Source organism: Chiloscyllium punctatum, chromosome 39, assembly GCF_047496795.1.
Source record: "Chiloscyllium punctatum isolate Juve2018m chromosome 39, sChiPun1.3, whole genome shotgun sequence".
Taxonomy (NCBI): Eukaryota; Metazoa; Chordata; class Chondrichthyes; order Orectolobiformes; family Hemiscylliidae; genus Chiloscyllium; species Chiloscyllium punctatum.
In genome coordinates, this window is record NC_092777.1 from 17,393,415 (window position 1) to 17,410,787 (window position 17,373).

General features: G+C 42.3%; 1 protein-coding gene across 5 annotated transcripts in view; it reads right to left on the reverse strand.

Annotated features, from left to right (window-relative positions):
- Positions 1-17,094, reverse strand: part of mprip (myosin phosphatase Rho interacting protein) — a 441,123-nt gene extending 424,029 nt beyond the window's left edge. For 3 of the 5 annotated variants that reach the window (XM_072558240.1, XM_072558238.1, XM_072558239.1), the window contains exon 1: positions 16,471-17,094. In XM_072558240.1, the coding sequence (XP_072414341.1) occupies positions 16,471-16,596 (126 nt within the window). In that variant the 5' untranslated portion in view covers positions 16,597-17,094. The remainder of the gene's footprint in view (positions 1-16,470) is intronic. The other 2 variants (XM_072558241.1, XM_072558242.1) reach the window with 2 other exon arrangements.
- Positions 17,095-17,373: the final 279 nt, after the last annotated feature.

Genomic DNA, 17,373 nt, shown 5'->3' on the forward strand with positions numbered 1-17,373 from the left:
ACTTACTTGCGGTGGCGAATACTCTTCAGTGGCCAATGGGCGGTGGCTAAGCATCAGCAGTGAATCTGCTGTGGCGAATGGTACCAGCCCGCCTCAAATGCTGCTTGACCCTGCTGTGCTTTTCAGGCACCCCACTCTCTACTTTGATCTCCAGCATCTGCAGTCCTTACTTTTGTCTCGTCATTTAACCTAATCTACTGTGCTCACTGCTCACAATATGGTCTCCTCTACCAATCGGGGATAGGAAACAGAATGGGTGACCGCTTTGTCAAACGCCTCTCCTCTATTGGCAAAAATAATCCCAAGCTTTTAGTTGACTGCTGTCTTAATTAACACGCCAACCTATGTATGTCAGACCTGTTGCACTGCTCCAAAGTTCAATGGAAGCTGGAGTAACAACTCACCATCCACCTGGTTTTCTCACTGCTCTCAGGTCTCAACATTCAGTTTGCGCAATTTCAGAGCAGGACTCTAGACGCTCATTAACCCCCCACACCCTCACCTCCAGGCTCTGTTCTCTTTGGATTGCTCCCAGCACAGCCCACCTGCTTTCAACTCTAACTCCTGTTATGACCATTTCAGCATTTATTTGTACCCTACATTTCTCTCACCAATCCTTTTGCCTGGTTCCTTTTACTATCTCTCAGCAGGAACCCACATTGTCGATTCGCCTCACTGCTCTTCCTCTCTACATCAGCATAAATACCATTTTCCAGCCATTTTCAGTTCTGACAAAAGGTGGTCAGGTCTGTTTTGGTGCTGTTTAACCCTTCCTAACAGCTCACCCATGCCAACCAAACTAAACTAGTCCCACTTGCCTGTGTTCATCCCATCTCTCTCTCTAAACAATTCCTATTCATGTAACTGTCCAAATGTCTTTTCAATGTTACAACCGTATCTGCACCTACTATTTCCTCTGGCAGTTCAATCCACATATGAACCACCCTGTGAAAAAGTTGCCCTTAAATGTGTTGTTCTTTCCACAGATGTTGCCAGACCGACTTAATTTCTCCAATGCTTTGTTCAATTCAAATTTCTAGCGCCCTCAGTGGTCACATCATCCAATTCACTCCTGCCCAACTTGTATTTTCCACCTCTCCCTTACCTCATCTTCATTCTAACTAATGAACCATTCATTCTCCAACTTCATTCTGATGAGAACTCATCCAACTGAAACTTTATTTTCTGTTGTTTAACCAAAGCAATTTCAACATTTCCTATTTTACATGAAGTTTGCAGTATTTGCACTACTTATGTTTTCTAAACAAGAAAAACTAACAAGTGAAAGTAATGTGCAGAAAGAAAAATCTGCAAAAGATTGTGAAAGACTAAAAAACATCCCTTTGGAGATTTAGCAATATAGTTTATGGCTTTAGTCAAAAGGTGTGGTGCTGGAAAAGCACAGCCAATCAGGCAACATGTGAGGAGCAGAAGCTCTTCATCAGGAATGTTGGGGGGGGTGGGTTGAGAGATAAATGGGAGGAGGGTAGGCCTGTGGGGTGGCGGGTAGCTAGGAAGGCAATAAGTAAATGGAGGCTATGGGGTGATAGTCATAGGTCAGAGCGGAGGGTGGAATGGATAAGTGGGAAGGAAGATGGACAGATATGACAGTTGAATTGGAGGGTTGGATCTGGGATAAAAAAAGGTGGGGGAGGGGAGATGAGGAAACTGGTAGAATCAGCATGGATTCCTCGCGGGTGGAGGGTCCCAAGGCAGCTGATGAGGTGTTCTTCCTCTAGTCGTCAGGTGGCTAGGAGTTGGCAGTGGAGGCAGCCCAGGATACAGTAGAGGAGAATTGTGGATGTGTCCTCATCTACTGTGTTCATTGTTCTCGACGTGGTCTCCTCTACATCAGGGAGGCAGGATGTCAACTTGCAGAACATTTCAGAGAACATCTGGGACACACATTAAACAACCCACAACCCTGTGGCTGACCACTTCAACTCTGCCAAGGACATGCAAAATCCCAGATCCAACCCTCCAGCTCAGCACTCAGACCTGTCAATCATCTTTCTCACTTAACCACTCCACCTCTGCTCTGACCTATCACCATCATACCCCACCATCATCTACCTATCGCCTTCCTAGCTACGTTCCCCTCAGTCCCACTCGGGGACCCATTATTTGCTTGATAAAGAGCTAATGCTCGAAACATCAACTCTCCTGGTCCTCGGATGCTGCCTGACCAGCTGTGCTTTTCCAGCACCACACTTTGACTCTGATCTCCAGCATCTACAGTTCACTTTCTCCGAGTTTAAGGCTTTAGCCCAGCACTTCAGCCCATCGAGTCTACTCTGCCATTTGATCATGGCTGATAAATTCATCAATCCCATTTTTTGGCTTTGTCCCCATAATCTTCGATCCGCTTGACAATCAAGAACTAATCCTGGTTTTAAATATATAGAATGACCTGGTGTCCACAGCCTTCTGCGGCAAAGAATTCCACACATTCACCACTCTCTGGCTAACAAAGTTTCTCTTTATCTCCATTCTAAAGGATCTGCCCTTTACTCTAAGACTGTACCCTTAGGTCCTTGACCCTCAAGCCCATGAAAACATCTTCCCAACAACAACTCTGTCCAGGCCATTCAGTATTCTGAAAGTTTCAATCATATTACCCCCTCATCTTTCTAAACTTCATTAAGTATAGTCCCAGAGTCCTCAAATGTTCATGATATGTTAATCTTTTCATTCCTGGAATCATTCTCATTAACCTCCTCCAGATCCACTTCAGAGCCAATAGATCCTTCCTGAGGCAAGGGGTCCGAAACTACTCACAATTCTCAAAATGTGGTCTGACCAGAGCCTTATAAAACCTCTGAAGTACATCCCTGCTTTTACATTCTAGTTCTCAAGATGAATGACAACATTGTATTTGTCTTCCTAACTACCAACTCAACCTGCAAACTTACCTTAAAAGAAAAACCTGGACTAGGACTGCCAAGTCCCTTTGCACTTCAGATTTCTGAATTTTCTCCCCATTTAGAAAATAGTCCACGCCTCCATTCTTCCTACCAAAATGCATGACCTCACATTTTTCCACAATATATTCCATCTGCCACTTCTTTGCCCACTCTCCTAATCTGTTTACATCCGTCTGCCATCTCCTCACCTCCTCAATACTACCTGTTCCTCCACTTATCTTTGTATCATCTGCAAACTTAGCCAGAATGACCTCAGTTGCTTCATCTAGACCATTAATGTATAAAATGAAAAGTTGTGGTCCCAACACTGACCCTTTCCCATTCTCGGAAACACCTTTTCATTCCCACTCTCTGCCTTCTGCCAAACAAACTATCTGCCACCCATGTTAGCACCTGGTCTCTTACAACATCTGCCCTTATCTTACTCAGCAGCCTCCTATGCGGCACCTTTTCAAAGGCCTTCTTGAAGTTCAGGTTGATAACATCCATTAGATCTCCTTGGTCTAACCTACTTGTTACCTCCTCAAAAGAATTCCATTAGATTTGTCAGGCATGACACCCCCTTGATGAAAGCATGCTGACTTTGCCCTATTTTACCATACACTTCCAAATATTCAACAACCTTCTGACTCAACTGAACATGCTACCTACCAAGACACACTATTCAATATCCAAAACATCATCATTTAGTGGTTTGATGTGCCCAGGCATATGGCAATATGGAATTATCTGCTGAATGTACAAACATTTCTGCAACACTGAAATCAACAAGTCATGGTAATTCAGTTGAAGAAAAATATTCAGCCCATTCCAACAAACTAAGGTTTCATATGAACACGTTGAAAATAAGGAATTTTTTAAGTGACCATGTGAATACATACAAAAGAAAACTGTGATTGCTAAAGTGTTTGGATGAAAAGATTTTCTAATAAATAGTATCTTATCTGGATTTATAATTTATAGCAATCAATTTAAAATCAAGGACGGGCAGCAGGCAGAGAGGAAGGCAGTAACCATCTGGATAACAATCATTTTTCTTCTTTTCAAAAACAAATACCAAAACACTTTGCGTACACACAATTTGACCAGGTTTCCATTTACTAAAGAACACAAATGCAAATGTTTAAGAACCTTAAAAAAAAATCTTCCATAGCACAAGCAACAAACCGCTGAGCAAGATTAAAAGATGCCAAATTCTCTACACATCCACATTCCAATACCTGAGATCCACAGAATTACTTTGTCAAAACAGCAAACTAGTCTCACTTGTGTTTATAAAACAGACATCAGGAGCTCATCTGGTCTCTATATTAGGTTCAAGTTTCTGACAAATGTCCCAGCTTCAAGATTACATCAGAGAAGATTTTCAGGAAAATCAACTTAAAACGTTCAATGTAGGTAAAGTAACACAAATGAACAGGATCTGGGAAAAACCAATATGTGTTACTGTAATGCAACAGCTTTGCTCACATCTCCAACTTTACCATGGTTTAAGAATTTGTGCTTCATCCTGAAAGAGGTGAACACTGCTAGGATTATTTGGATCCTAACCTACAGCAGTGCAGGTTACAGTTGCTACTGTTGGCTTCCTATGTTTGAAGCTCATACTGCATTTTAGATTCTGTGTCCAGATTATTCCACAGCATTCCAACTCTATCAGATGACTCAGATAATCCAGCAAGAAAAAATTTGTACCCAAAATTCCAACTTTTTTTCCTTCTGAAAAAAAAGTTTAGCCCATATCTCTGAACCAGTTATTTTTAATTAAAAGTGGTGAGCCAGGAATAGCTTACAGAAAGTCAACTCAACTCACTGATATTGGAGCGGAGGGGTGTCAGAATTGAGCCTCTGTAGCCACTACATTTGCTTAGATCCAGGTTCTGGTATTTTATAGTACCTTGCTGGAGTCTTACTATCACCTTTTATTTGGTGCTTTCCTTCCCAAGGTCACAACGAGCCTCACATCTTAGAAACACTCAACACTATCACAAAAGACTACATCATTCACTGCTTCTGCATCGGTTGTTTTGCAGAACAATTCAGGTAGACCCAATCTCCTCTTTCCCAATTTTTCTTCAAATATTTATCCAGTTCCCTTATGAAGGTTATTGTTGAGCTAGTATTTGCCATCCTCTCATGTTACATACTCCAAATGGTAACCACTCTGTGCATTAAAGAGAAAGTTGGACGAAAGAATCAGAAGCACCATGAAGATAATTAGTCACTTTACATCTGTACCCTCTGGGTCAGCATTTCAGCATTGGAATTAGTTACTCTATTTACCCATGCTCCTACTGATCTTAAAGGGAGCTGGAAGCCCTAAATATGCTGGAACAGGTTTGCATCTAAATAGAAATAGGATTAAATTATTTGCATACTTTTCACAAGTATTATTAGGGAAGGTTTAAATAAAGTTGACAGGGGACAAGGGAGCCAAGACAAATGATCAAGAAGAATTTCATGGCGCACAGCTTAAAAAAGTGATGAAGAGTCACCAAGCTTGAAAGGTTAACTTTTATCTCCCCAGACGCAGCCAGATCAGAGTTTCTCCAGCAACTTCTATTCTTGATTAAAGATAAAATTAAAAGATATAGGAGCAGGAAACCGCCATTTGGCCCTTCAAGCCTGCTACACTATTCACCACGATCTTGGCTGACCATCATCTAACAGCCAAATCCTATTTTCTCCCCAGAACCTTCGATCCCATTCGCCCCAAGTGCTCTATCTAGCCACTTACTGGATGCATGCAACGTTTGGGCATCAACACCTTCCTATGGGAATGCATTCTTTGGGTGAAGAAACGTCTCCTCACATCCTCCTAAATGGCCCACCCTGAATCCTCAAACTGTGTCCACTGGTTCTTGTTGCACCCACCATCAGGAATATCCCCCGTGCATCTACCCGGTCTGGACCGGTTAGAATTCCCGCTTACTCGTCTGCACTCCAGCAAAAACAATCCTAACCTAGTCAGTCTCTCCTCATGCGTCAGTTCTGCCATACTCAGGATCAGCCTGGTAAAACTTCAGTACACTTGCTCAAGGGCAAGAGCATCTTTCTTCAGAAAAAAAAAGACCAAAACTGCGCAGTGTTCTAGGTGTGGCCTTACCAAGGCCATGTATAAGTGCAATAACATATCCCGGCTCTTGCACTTGAAACGTCTTACAATGAAGGCCAGCATACCATTTGCCTCCTTTACCACCTGCTGCACCTGCACACTTACCTTCAGCCATTGGTGCACAAAGGATACCCAGGTCCCACTGCACACTCGCCTCTCCCAATTTACTGCCATTCAGGTAGTAATCTGCCTTCTTGTTTTCTGCTTCCAAAGTAAATAACCTCACAATTATCCAAATTATACCATGTCTGCCATTAATTTGCCCACTCAACCTGTCCAGATCATGCTGAAGGAACTGCACATCACAGTTCACCCTCCCACCCAACTCGGCATCATGTGCAAACCTTGTATTGTTACATTTTGTTCCCTCATCCAAATTATTAATATATAGTGAACACCTGGTGTCCTAGCATCAATCACTGTGGCACACCTACTAGTTACTGCTTGCCAATCTGAAAAGGACCCATTAATTTCTACACTGTTTCCTACCTGCCAACCAGTTTTCTATCTACCTCAATATGCTTCCCCCCAATCCCATGTACTTTAATCTTGCACAATGATCTCTTACGGGGGGAGTTCTGTCAAACGCTTTCTGAAAGTCCAACTACAGAACATCGACTGGCTCCACCCTTGTCAACTCTACTAGTTATACTTTCATAGACTTCCAACAGATTTATCAAGCAAGACTTCCGCCTCATAAATCCATGCTGACTCTTTCTGATTCTGCCACTGCTTTCCAAATGTTCCGCTGTAAAATCCTTGATAATGCATTCGAGAATTTTCCTCACGACTGATGTTAGGCGCACTGGTTTATAATTCCCTGGTTTCTCTCTACCTCCCTTTTTGAATACTGGAGTAACATTAGCTAACATTAGAAACCTGCACAGACTCTTCCAGAGTCCAGAGACTCCTGGAAGATGACCACCAATGCATCCACTATTTCTAGAGTCACTTCCTTGGATGTAGATTATCAGGCCCTGAGGATTTATCACTTTCAATCCCCTCATTTCTCTACTAATAGCGATCTGCCTCAGTTCTTCGCTCTCCTAAATCCTGCACTGTCCAACATTTGTGTCTGATTTGTTTCCTCTTTTGTGAGGACAGAGCCAAAGTATGCATTCAGTTGCTCAGCCATTTCTTTATCCCCTATTATACATTTCCCCATTTCTGACTGTAGGGAACCTATATTTGTCTTCACCAATCTCCTTCCTTTACATGTCTTTATGCTCCCTGCAATTTTATTTTTGTAAAGTATTGCCCCTTCTTAATCCCTTCGTCAAATTCTAAACGGCTCCCAATTCTCAGACCTATTATTTTTCTTGGCCAGATACTATCTCTATGCATATTGAACATGTTTTCTATTACAGTGAACTGCATCAAGACCAGATGAGATGCATTCAAGGATACAAAGGGAAGCAAGAACTAAAGTTACAGAAACACTGGCCATAATTTTCCAGCCTTCCTTTGACACTCCATGATGCCTGGGAACTGAAGGATTTCAAATATTTACACCTTATTACAAAAAAAGATATGTAGACATAGTCGACAATTACAAGCTAGAGAATTTAACTTCAACAGAAGATCGAGAAACAATAATCAAAAATAGTCACATGTACAACTGCAAGTTATTTAAAAGAAACCCAGGCTTAAGGGAAAATGTTTAACTAATTTAAAGTTTTTTAAAAAACATTTTTTAAAAGATAAAGTAACAGAGGGTTGATAAGGGCAATGTAGCTGATGTGACATAGGGGACTTCCAAAAGGTAAAGTGCCAAATAGCCTTGTGGGCATGGATTTTAAATTAGTTGAATAAGAGGAAACAGAAAAGTGGTAAATGGACGTTTTTCCAGCTAGAGGAATATTTGGAGTGGAGTCCTGCAGAGGTCAGTGTTGCGACCCATGCTTTTCTCAATATATATTAATGCCCTAGGCCTCAGTTTATGGAGGTTTACAGATGGTGCAAAGCTTGAAAGCAATGTAAAAGGTAATGATGACAGTTCAGATCTTCAAAATGACAATTTGGTAGAATGAGCAGACAGAGAACATGCAGCTCATTGAAGAGAGATGTCCAATGAATAATTTTCATCGGAAGAATATGGAGACAAAAAGGTGCTATTCTAGGAGGGAATGCAACAGGACCCGGGTGCAGGTGTGCATTAATGATTAAAGGTGGCAGAGCAGCTTGAGAAAGAGGTATAAGCGCAAACATTTTTGGCTTTGTTGTGATTCTGTTCGCAGAGCTGGGAATTTGTGTTGCAGACGTTTTGTCCCCTGTCTAGGTGACATCCTCAGTGCTTGGGAGCCTCCTGTGAAGCGCTTCTGTGATCTTTCCTCTGGCATTTATACTGGCCTGTCTCTGCCGCTTCCGGTTGTCAGTTCTAGCTGTCCACTGCAGTGGCTGGTATATTGGGTCCAGGTCGGTGTGTTTATTGATTTGAATCTGTGGATGATATGAGTGCCATGCCTATAGGAATTCCCTAGCTGTTCTGTTTGGCTTGTCCTATAATAGTAGTGTTGCCCCAGTCGAATTCAAGTGGCTTGTCATCTGCGTGTGTGGCTACTAAGGATAGCTGGTCATGTCGTTTCATGGCTAGTTGGTGTTTGTGGATGCAGATCATTAGCTGTCTTCCTGTTGGTCCTACGTAGTGTTTTGTGCAGTCCATGCCTGGGATTTTGTACACTACATTGGTGTTGCTCATGCTGGGTATCGGGTCCTTCGTTCTGGTGAGTTGTTGTCTGAGAGTGGCTGTTGGTTTGTGTGCTGTTACGAGTCCTAGTGGTCGCAGTAGTCTGGCTGTCAGTTCGAAAACGCTCTTGATGTATGGTAGTGTGGCTAGTCCTTTGGGTTGCGGCATGTCCTCATTCCGCTATCTTTCCCTTAGGCATCTGTTGATGAAGTTGCGCGGGCATCCGTTTTTGGCGAATACATTGTATAGGTGTTCTTCTTTTTGCAGTTCTGGTGTACTGCAGTGTGTTGTGGCCCTTTTGAATAGTGTCTTGATGCAACTTCGTTGTGTGTGTTGGGGTGGTTGCTTTCGTAGTTTAAGACTTGGTCTGTGTGTGTGGCTTTCCTGTAAACCTTTGTGGTGAATACTCCGTTCGGTGTTCTCTGTACCATCACATCTAGGAATGGGAGTTGGCTGTCCTTTACTTCCTCTCTCGTGAATCGGATTCCTGTGAGTGTGGCGTTGATGATCTGGTGTGTGTTCTCTATTTCTGTGTTTTTAATGATTACAAAGGGGTCATCCACATATCTGACCCAGAGTTTGGGTTGAATTTGCGGTAAGACTGCTTGTCTGAATCTTCGCATTACCGCTTTTGCTATGAGTCCAGAGATGGGTGAGCCCATGGGTGTGCCGTTGATTTGTTCATATGTTTGGTTGTTATATGTGAAGCATGTTGAGGGGCACAGGTCCAGTAGTTCGAGTATGCCGTCTTTGTTGATAGGTTCAACGTCCTGTTGTCTGTTCTGTATGTCAAGCAGGTTGGCTATTGTTTCTCTGGCTAGGGTTTTGTCGATAGAGGTGAACAGTGCCGTTACATTGAAAGAGACCATGGTTTCTTTCTTGTCTATGTGTATATTTCTGATGATGTCCAAGAATTCCTGTGTTGATTGTATAGAGTGTCTGGATCTGCTGATCAGGTGTTTCAGTTTCTGCTGTAGTTCTTTAGTCAGTTTGTGTGATGGTATCCCTGGTAGTGATACTATGGGTCTGAGTAGGATGCCTGGTTTATACACTTTAGGTAGTCCATAGAATCTGGGGGTGTTGTTGCTTTCAGGTTTCATTCTTTGTAGGTCAAACCTGGTTATCTGTCAGTTTTTTTTGTAGGTTCCTCAGTGTGTTGTTTATCCTATTGGGGAGCTGTGGGGTGGGGGTCAACCTCCCTCTTTTGGTAGGTGTTGGTATCTGCAAGTAGTTGTTACGCTTTTTGGACGTAGTCTGCTTTGCCCAGGATGACCGTCATTCTGCCTTTGTCTGCTGGTAGTATGATTATGTTCTTATCATTTCTTATCGTGATTTTAGTGCTTCCCTCTCCTTGGTGTTGAGGTTATGTGTTTGTCTTCTCCTTGTTATCAGAGGTACGATATTTTGTCTCACTGTTTGTTGTGTCTCTTCTGTCAGTCCATTGTTCCCGAGTGTGCATTCTAGTGTTGCTAGGAAGTCTGATGTCTTGGTGTCCTTGTGGCTGTAGTTGAGTCCCTTGGCCAGTATTGTTCTTTCCATGTCTGTGGGAGAGGTTTCTAACCCAGGTGTGTGTTATGGCGTCCCCTCTGTTGGGTGTTAGTTTGGCCATTTTTTCTTTTAGAGCCTTTTTTTGCGGTGTGTGGTCCTGTTCTGTCCTATGTGACGGCCTGTTCTATTGTCCAGGTCTATTCCTGATTGGTGGTTTTTGAAATTAACGATTTTTGGCACATAATTTCTTGTCTGTATTTGTGAAGTCTGTTGTGAGCGTCTGTAATCATTACCTGGATCATCCTGCTGTGTCCGTTGTGGGTTGTTGACTGATGGTCTGTATCTGACACATGGAAGGATTCGATTCTTTCGGCATTCATGCAGGAGTTGTTCGTATGTGGCGCTTAGGCGGTTGGCACAGGATTCCCGTTTCCTGGCTTGTCTTGGCTTCTCTCACCTGTAGGTGTTCAAAGTTTGTGAGAAGATTTGTAGCTCGGGTGCTCGTTGTTGTGGTTCTGTTCGCCGAGCTGGGAATTTGTGTTACAGACATTTCATCGCCTGTCTAGGTGACATCCTCAGTGCTTGGAAGCCTCCTGTGAAGCGCTTCTGTGATCTTTCCTCCAGCGTTTGTATGATTTGTATTTGCCGCTTCCGGTTGTCAGTTCCAGCCATCCGCTGCAGTGGCAGGTATGTGGGCAATATGTTTATTGCTTGAATCTGTGGAAGAATGCCATGCCTCTAGGAATTCCCTGGCTACTCTGTTTGGCTTGTCCTATAACAGTAGTGTTGTCCTGGACAAAAAAGGACAACCAACTCCCATTCCTAGACGTGATGGTACAGAGAACACCGAACGGAGAATTCACCACAAAGGTATACAGGAAAGCCACACACACAGACCAAGTCTTAAACTACGAAAGCAACCACCCCAACACACAAAAGAAGTTGCATCAAGACACTATTCAAAAGGGCCACAACACACTGCAGTATACCAGAACTGCAAAAAGAGGAAGAAGAATACCTATATAATGTATTCGCCAAAAACAGATACCCGTGCAATTTCATCAACAGATGCCTAAGGGAAAGACAACGGAATGAGGACATGCCGCAACCCAAAGGACTAGCCACACTACCATACATCAACAGCATTTCCGAACTGACAGCCAGACTACTGCGACCACTAGGACTCGTAACAGCACACAAACCAACAGCCACTCTCAGACAACAACTCACCAGGACGAAGGACCCGATACCCAGCATGAGCAAAACCAATGTAGTGTACAAAATCCCATGCAAGGACTGCACAAAACACTACATAGAACAAACAGGAAGACAGCTAACGATCCACATCCATGAACACCAACTAGCCACGAAACGACACGCCCAGCTATCCTTAGTAGCCACACAGTCAGATGACAACCAACACGAGTTCGACTGGGACAACACTACAATTATAGGACAAGCCAAACAGAGAACAGCCAGGGAATTCCTAGAAGCGTGGCATTCATCCACAGATTCAAATCAATAAACACATCGACCTGGAACCAATATACCGGCCACTGCAGTGAACAACTGGAACTGACAACCAGAAGCGGCAGATACAAATCACTATAAATGCCAGAGGAAACATCACAGAAGCGCTTCACAGGAGGCTCCCAAGCACTGAGGATGTCACCTAGACAGGGGACGAAACGTCTGCAACACAAATTCCCAGCTCGGTGAACAGAACCACAACAATGAGCACCCGAGCTACAAATCTTCTCACAAATTTTTGGCTTTATTATTAGGGACAGAGCAATAATGTTACGTTGAATATAGGCAAAATACTGCAGATGCTGAAAATCTGAAACAAACAATATTGAGAAACTCAGGAGGCCTGGCAGCACTTGCAGAGAGAAAGTGAATTAGTTAATGCTCCAAATTCAGCAAGACTCTTCTTCAGAGCGAATTTTCTTTAGCATTCTCAGAGGTTATGTTGAACTTATACAAGATATCAATTTGGCCCGTGCTGGAATACTTCATCCAGTTACGTGGCTGCATTTTAAGAAGGACATGAAAACATTGGAGACAGAAAAGATTCAGGAGAATTATTCTAGAGAGGAGGAATTTCAGACAGACATGAGAAGTTATAACTATTTTCCTTGGGTGAACGGCAGTGGAGAAGAGGTGCTCAAAATTTGAAGGAGGTGGACAAAGTAGATAGGAGAAACAGCTTTGACTCATGAAGTGATAGAAAAGGAGGGCAAAGGCACAAAGTTACTGGTAAACAAAGCAAAATTAACAATGAAAATCTTTTTTTTAAATACAGAAACTCTAAGTGTTGCAGTCTGAAACGCTGCGTTAACAAGTTCAGTTGAAGTATTCAAGGAGTTGGACTGCCAACTTAAGGAAGGAAGAACATGTATTATTATGGGGATTGGCAGATGAAGGAGTCAACGTGAATTACTCATTTGAAGAATCAATGCAGACATGTTTGGGCTGAATGACCTCATTCTGCATCAACAGTTGTCCTTAGTCTCCCCAGCTCTAAATGTTCTCCAAAAATCTTGACTATATTTTTAAGTACACAATCTTCAATTTTCTATTTCCTGTTGTTTCTGTGGCTGTTGGAGAATGCCAACATAGTCATCAGTTCCCCTTTGAGAAATGTTGGAAATAGGAGGTCAAGCAAGAGTAGGCCAGTGAACCCCTTTCACCTGCTCGACCATTCCTCTACTTCATGGCTGATCTGTACATCCATGCTGCTTTACTCCACCATCTTTGATAGCTCAAAATCCATTGATCTCAGACATTGAGTATATTCAAAATTAAACCTCCACACTTTTCCTTGGTACAGATTTCTAAAGATTCACCATTCTGCGTGAAAAAACATCATCACTCCTAAATGGCCCGAGTCTGTTATCTGGTTCTGTACCCTCCAAACCTAGGTGTGGCTTTCAGGACACTTCTAGCTGGTCCTGTTTACTTCTTGATCAACCGGTTTCTGCTTCTTCTGCCAGACAGAGAATGGCCAGTAACTTATTTGATTTGTTGTCAGATATACTTCAGTACAGTGAAAAGATTTGTCTGCGATCAGTACAGGCAGATCACAATCAGCAAAGACAGACAGATCATAGGGTGATAAAAATCTGGACAGAGTAGGGCATACAGGTTATACAACACAAGATGCACATGAGGCAAGACCAACATTAACTCCAAATAATGCTGATCTAGTCCAGTCTGTTTTTCCTGACATCAACTGGAGTTATCATCCTAGTTTGATAAGAAACTTTGATGGCCCATATTGTTGTGCCCATTTTTCATAAATTAGAACCAGCACTATGCTGTATAAAGTGCTGTAAACTTCAAGAAATGTTTTCAGTACTTTAAAATATGCTACAAAAAAAGAAAGGAATTGCACAGATATACAAGCTTATGCAGTTACTTAACTGGAGATTTTTGGGCATCAAAACAAAAAGGATGAGCAAACACAACAGGAACCAAACAGAAGCCAACATCAGTGTTCATGTAATAGAATTATAGAAATCTACAGAAAGGAGTTAAATAAAGGCAGTAAGGAGTTAACAAAAAAAATGGGGAAGGAGGAAAATTTGAGTAACCACTAAGTCAAATTAGTGACACAGACTTGGGAAGCCAACAAAATACGGCAATGGTACTATACCCAGTAATCCTATTAAAGTCTCTGAACCAAACATTACGATATTCCTATATTATCGTCACTACAGTTCAAAACTACTCACTTGACTACAAAGCTCAGACCCCAGTGGTCACAAGCCTCTAAGTCAAACTGTCATATGCATTGGCACTGAACCTGGAGGCCACAAAACATTACCTTTTTAGCTCAAACTCAAAAAAAGTTCCAAGTTACTCTACAAAATGTCATTCCAAAAACATGTTGAGAAACCATCTTACACAAGGGGTAAATAATTCAAATATTGATTTCTCAAGTGCAGAATAGATTTTAAAGCTCTTTACATTAAATATCAAGGAGCGAGGAAGGAGAAATAAACTGGACAAGGATGGTAGTGAAACACAGTTGCAAAGGAGCAAATTTAAGGAAGAGCGATGAAACTCTTTGTCAAGGCAAGTTGCAGACTACTACAGCGGTCAAAGCAGTGGAACAAGAGAAGGGCAATAACCCCAAACACCCATAATTAGCATCCCACTACATGACAACTTGTAAGATGGCCAAGCACTTTCATATGGAGCTAAATCTCAAATCACCAAAGTCCAGAATTAATATTAAGTCTTAAATCCATTTAACCAAATTTTCAACTACTGAAGGAAATCTCCATTTTTCACAATGTTTCTCATTCTGTAAAATAACATGTATTAATATTACAATATCCCATCAGATCACAGATTATTCTAAAGAGTTAGAAGTGTTAAAACAAATCAAGTGCTAAGTAAACAGTGACCAATTGAAAATTATAACTACAGCAAAGTCATACTGGAATTGGTCAATGTCAAATGACAGTATCTCTTATCTTGCCTGTTCCTTTTATCACATTGTTAATCACTTATAAATAAGATTTGAAAAAACACAGTACTTATTAATTTAGCAATAAAGGTGACAAATCAAAACAAGGAAACAAAAGGGTTTAATAAACAATGGTATTTCAAAAGCAAACAATTTGAACAGGTGATGACATGTTTTCAATGTTAGTCGCCAAGTTGGCATTAACGTTTGATGGGGACAAGACTATCACAGTTGTAGCACAATTCTGATCCCTTTCATTTCTAAAGCGAACAAAGTTCAACAAATCATAAACATTAACTTTCAATTAGTTGAAAAGTTCAAATTCATTACTGCAAACTGGAACTATGAAAGAGCAAGGACATCAAAATAAGAAACATAATATAGCGATTTAAATAATCTGGACAGTCAGTCCATTGCTTACTAAATTGCAATTGCAGAGAATACACTCAATTCTTTCCAACAACTTCTTGAATTATTACTTTTCAAGATGAGATTGAATCAAAGATTTTTTAAAATAAATATTCAGTTAGAGGCATTAAACAAAAATATTCTTGTAAAGTCAATAAAGTTTATATTTAAAGTCATTAAATTATATTCAATTTGTGTCTCGGGAACCAATATTGCCAACATATTTTGATTTTTTTTCAACAAAAGAACAAGAAAGTCACAGCATGGTTCAGAAAAGTACCTAAATTACTTTTTCTTTAAAAGCAGCTTCTGAAGTTGGAGAAAACTACCAAAAATGTAACTATGCAGATTTATCTACACCCAAGCATTATATATTGTTAAAATTATTTATTTCAGACACAGACTCCACATTTCAGGGAGAAAGGAGCCAACAAAAATATGCCAAAGCATTAAAATTATCCAAGAATGGTACCCAAAATTTTGAACAGAACATTTAGCTCTGCAAATGTTATTTTAACGTCAACGTTACATAAGTACACTGGCACGAAATTTTCAACAGGAGCTACACGTTTTGCTGCATGGCAGGGAGGAGGTTGCAGGACAATTTCAACAGAGAAATTAATTCGTTATTTAATGTTCATCATAACCCAGAATTGTCAAGAAACGATAGTCCATCACAGTAGACCCTGGCACATTCTAATTTAAACACACGATCATCTAAAAACAAATCACCATTTTTCCAGATACTTCCGAAATAGGGCACTATTAGGATTAGAGGGAGGAGCTAAAAATCACACCCCAACTGAAGACTTATCAAACAATGCAGCGAAAAAATAAATACGCACACATTTCAAGTCCGTACATTAAAATAAATCGGGAAGAAAACACGGGAGAGGACAAAAAAAAAGGCACCGTGGTTTGAAAGGAGGAAACCACTCTTCCTTTAAAATCGAAAAACACGATTGAAAAGCAGGAAGCAGCAGCCATAAATATTAGGACAAAATCGAGGTTTGTTTTTGTTGGGGAGGGGTGGGAAAAAAAAAGAGGGAGAATCGTTCTGGTCGATTACCACCAAATATACTTTTCGACACTTTCAGAGTCGGGGTAAAAAAACCAGCCACAGAAAAGATTAAAATGTTCAGGGGCGAAACATAAACTTCATTTTGCAACATTTATCCGTTCCACAACGACCAAACACACGAGAGAGAGAGAGAATAATAATAAAAAAAGAACTCTTCGTTCCCCCAGTAACACAGATTCCCCGCCACCAATCCTCGCAAAACAAAAGAGGACAGAGGTTGCATTTTAAAAATTAAAGGGTGGTAATGGTGTTGGCCCTTTTGCGAAAGAGCTCCCCGCATGAGCCCCTCACCTGGTTCAAGTCCTCGTCCGTCAGTAAGTGCACCTCCCGGGGTTTGAAGCAATTTTGACATTTGCTCTTATTGAAGATATTAGCCTGGAATTTGCGGCACGGATTGTCCTTGGCTCCGGCCAACATCTCGGTTAAAAAAAGACAGGTAAAGAAAATAAACTCCCTTCACTTTCCTCTGGCGCGGGATTAAAATGCGATTATTTCTCGGTGCGTTTTTTCGTGTTTTCTGAAGGAAATAAAGGGAAATTTCTCCGCGATAAATCACGGCGGGGCTCGGCTTGGCTCCGCCTAAAACAGGCCGAATCTTCAAACCGTCCACCCGGATTAATTCGGCGGAGGGCGCCGGTGCATCACCCGGTCCGCCCTCACCCACTGCCTCCCGGGGCCTGGATTCAGGTCCACAGTAACTCCCGGGAGGCCGCACACTCCAGCTCGGTCTCTCTCTCTCTCTCTGGGCTGATGGCGGCCCCCTCGCCTTTTCAAACCCCAGCCGGGGCCCGGAGCCGCGATGGCGGTTACTCCCGCTCAGGGAAGATGGCGGCTGCAGGAGGTGAACGACAAGGGGGGGGGGGATAGGACGGAGGGAGGTGTCGGGGGGGATGCGGACCCCCCCCCGCGGGTGGGGTGGGGGTGGGGGTGGGGGCGGGGGCGGGAGGCGATGGGATGAGCTCGGCTTTCGGTTTTTTTTTCTGCCCCCCACCCCCGGCAGCGGTTCCCGAACTTTCCACCAGCCGCTCGCTCCCTCGCTCTGCCCGGCTCGCGCGCCGCCCGCCCGCTTTTATCAATGATCGCGCATAGCGCCGCCAGCAGGAGGAGTGCAGTACGGCAGCACCCGGTCCCTGAACACAGCGCAGATAGAGAGAGATAGAGGGCATGGCACAGATAGAGAGAGAGAGATAGAGG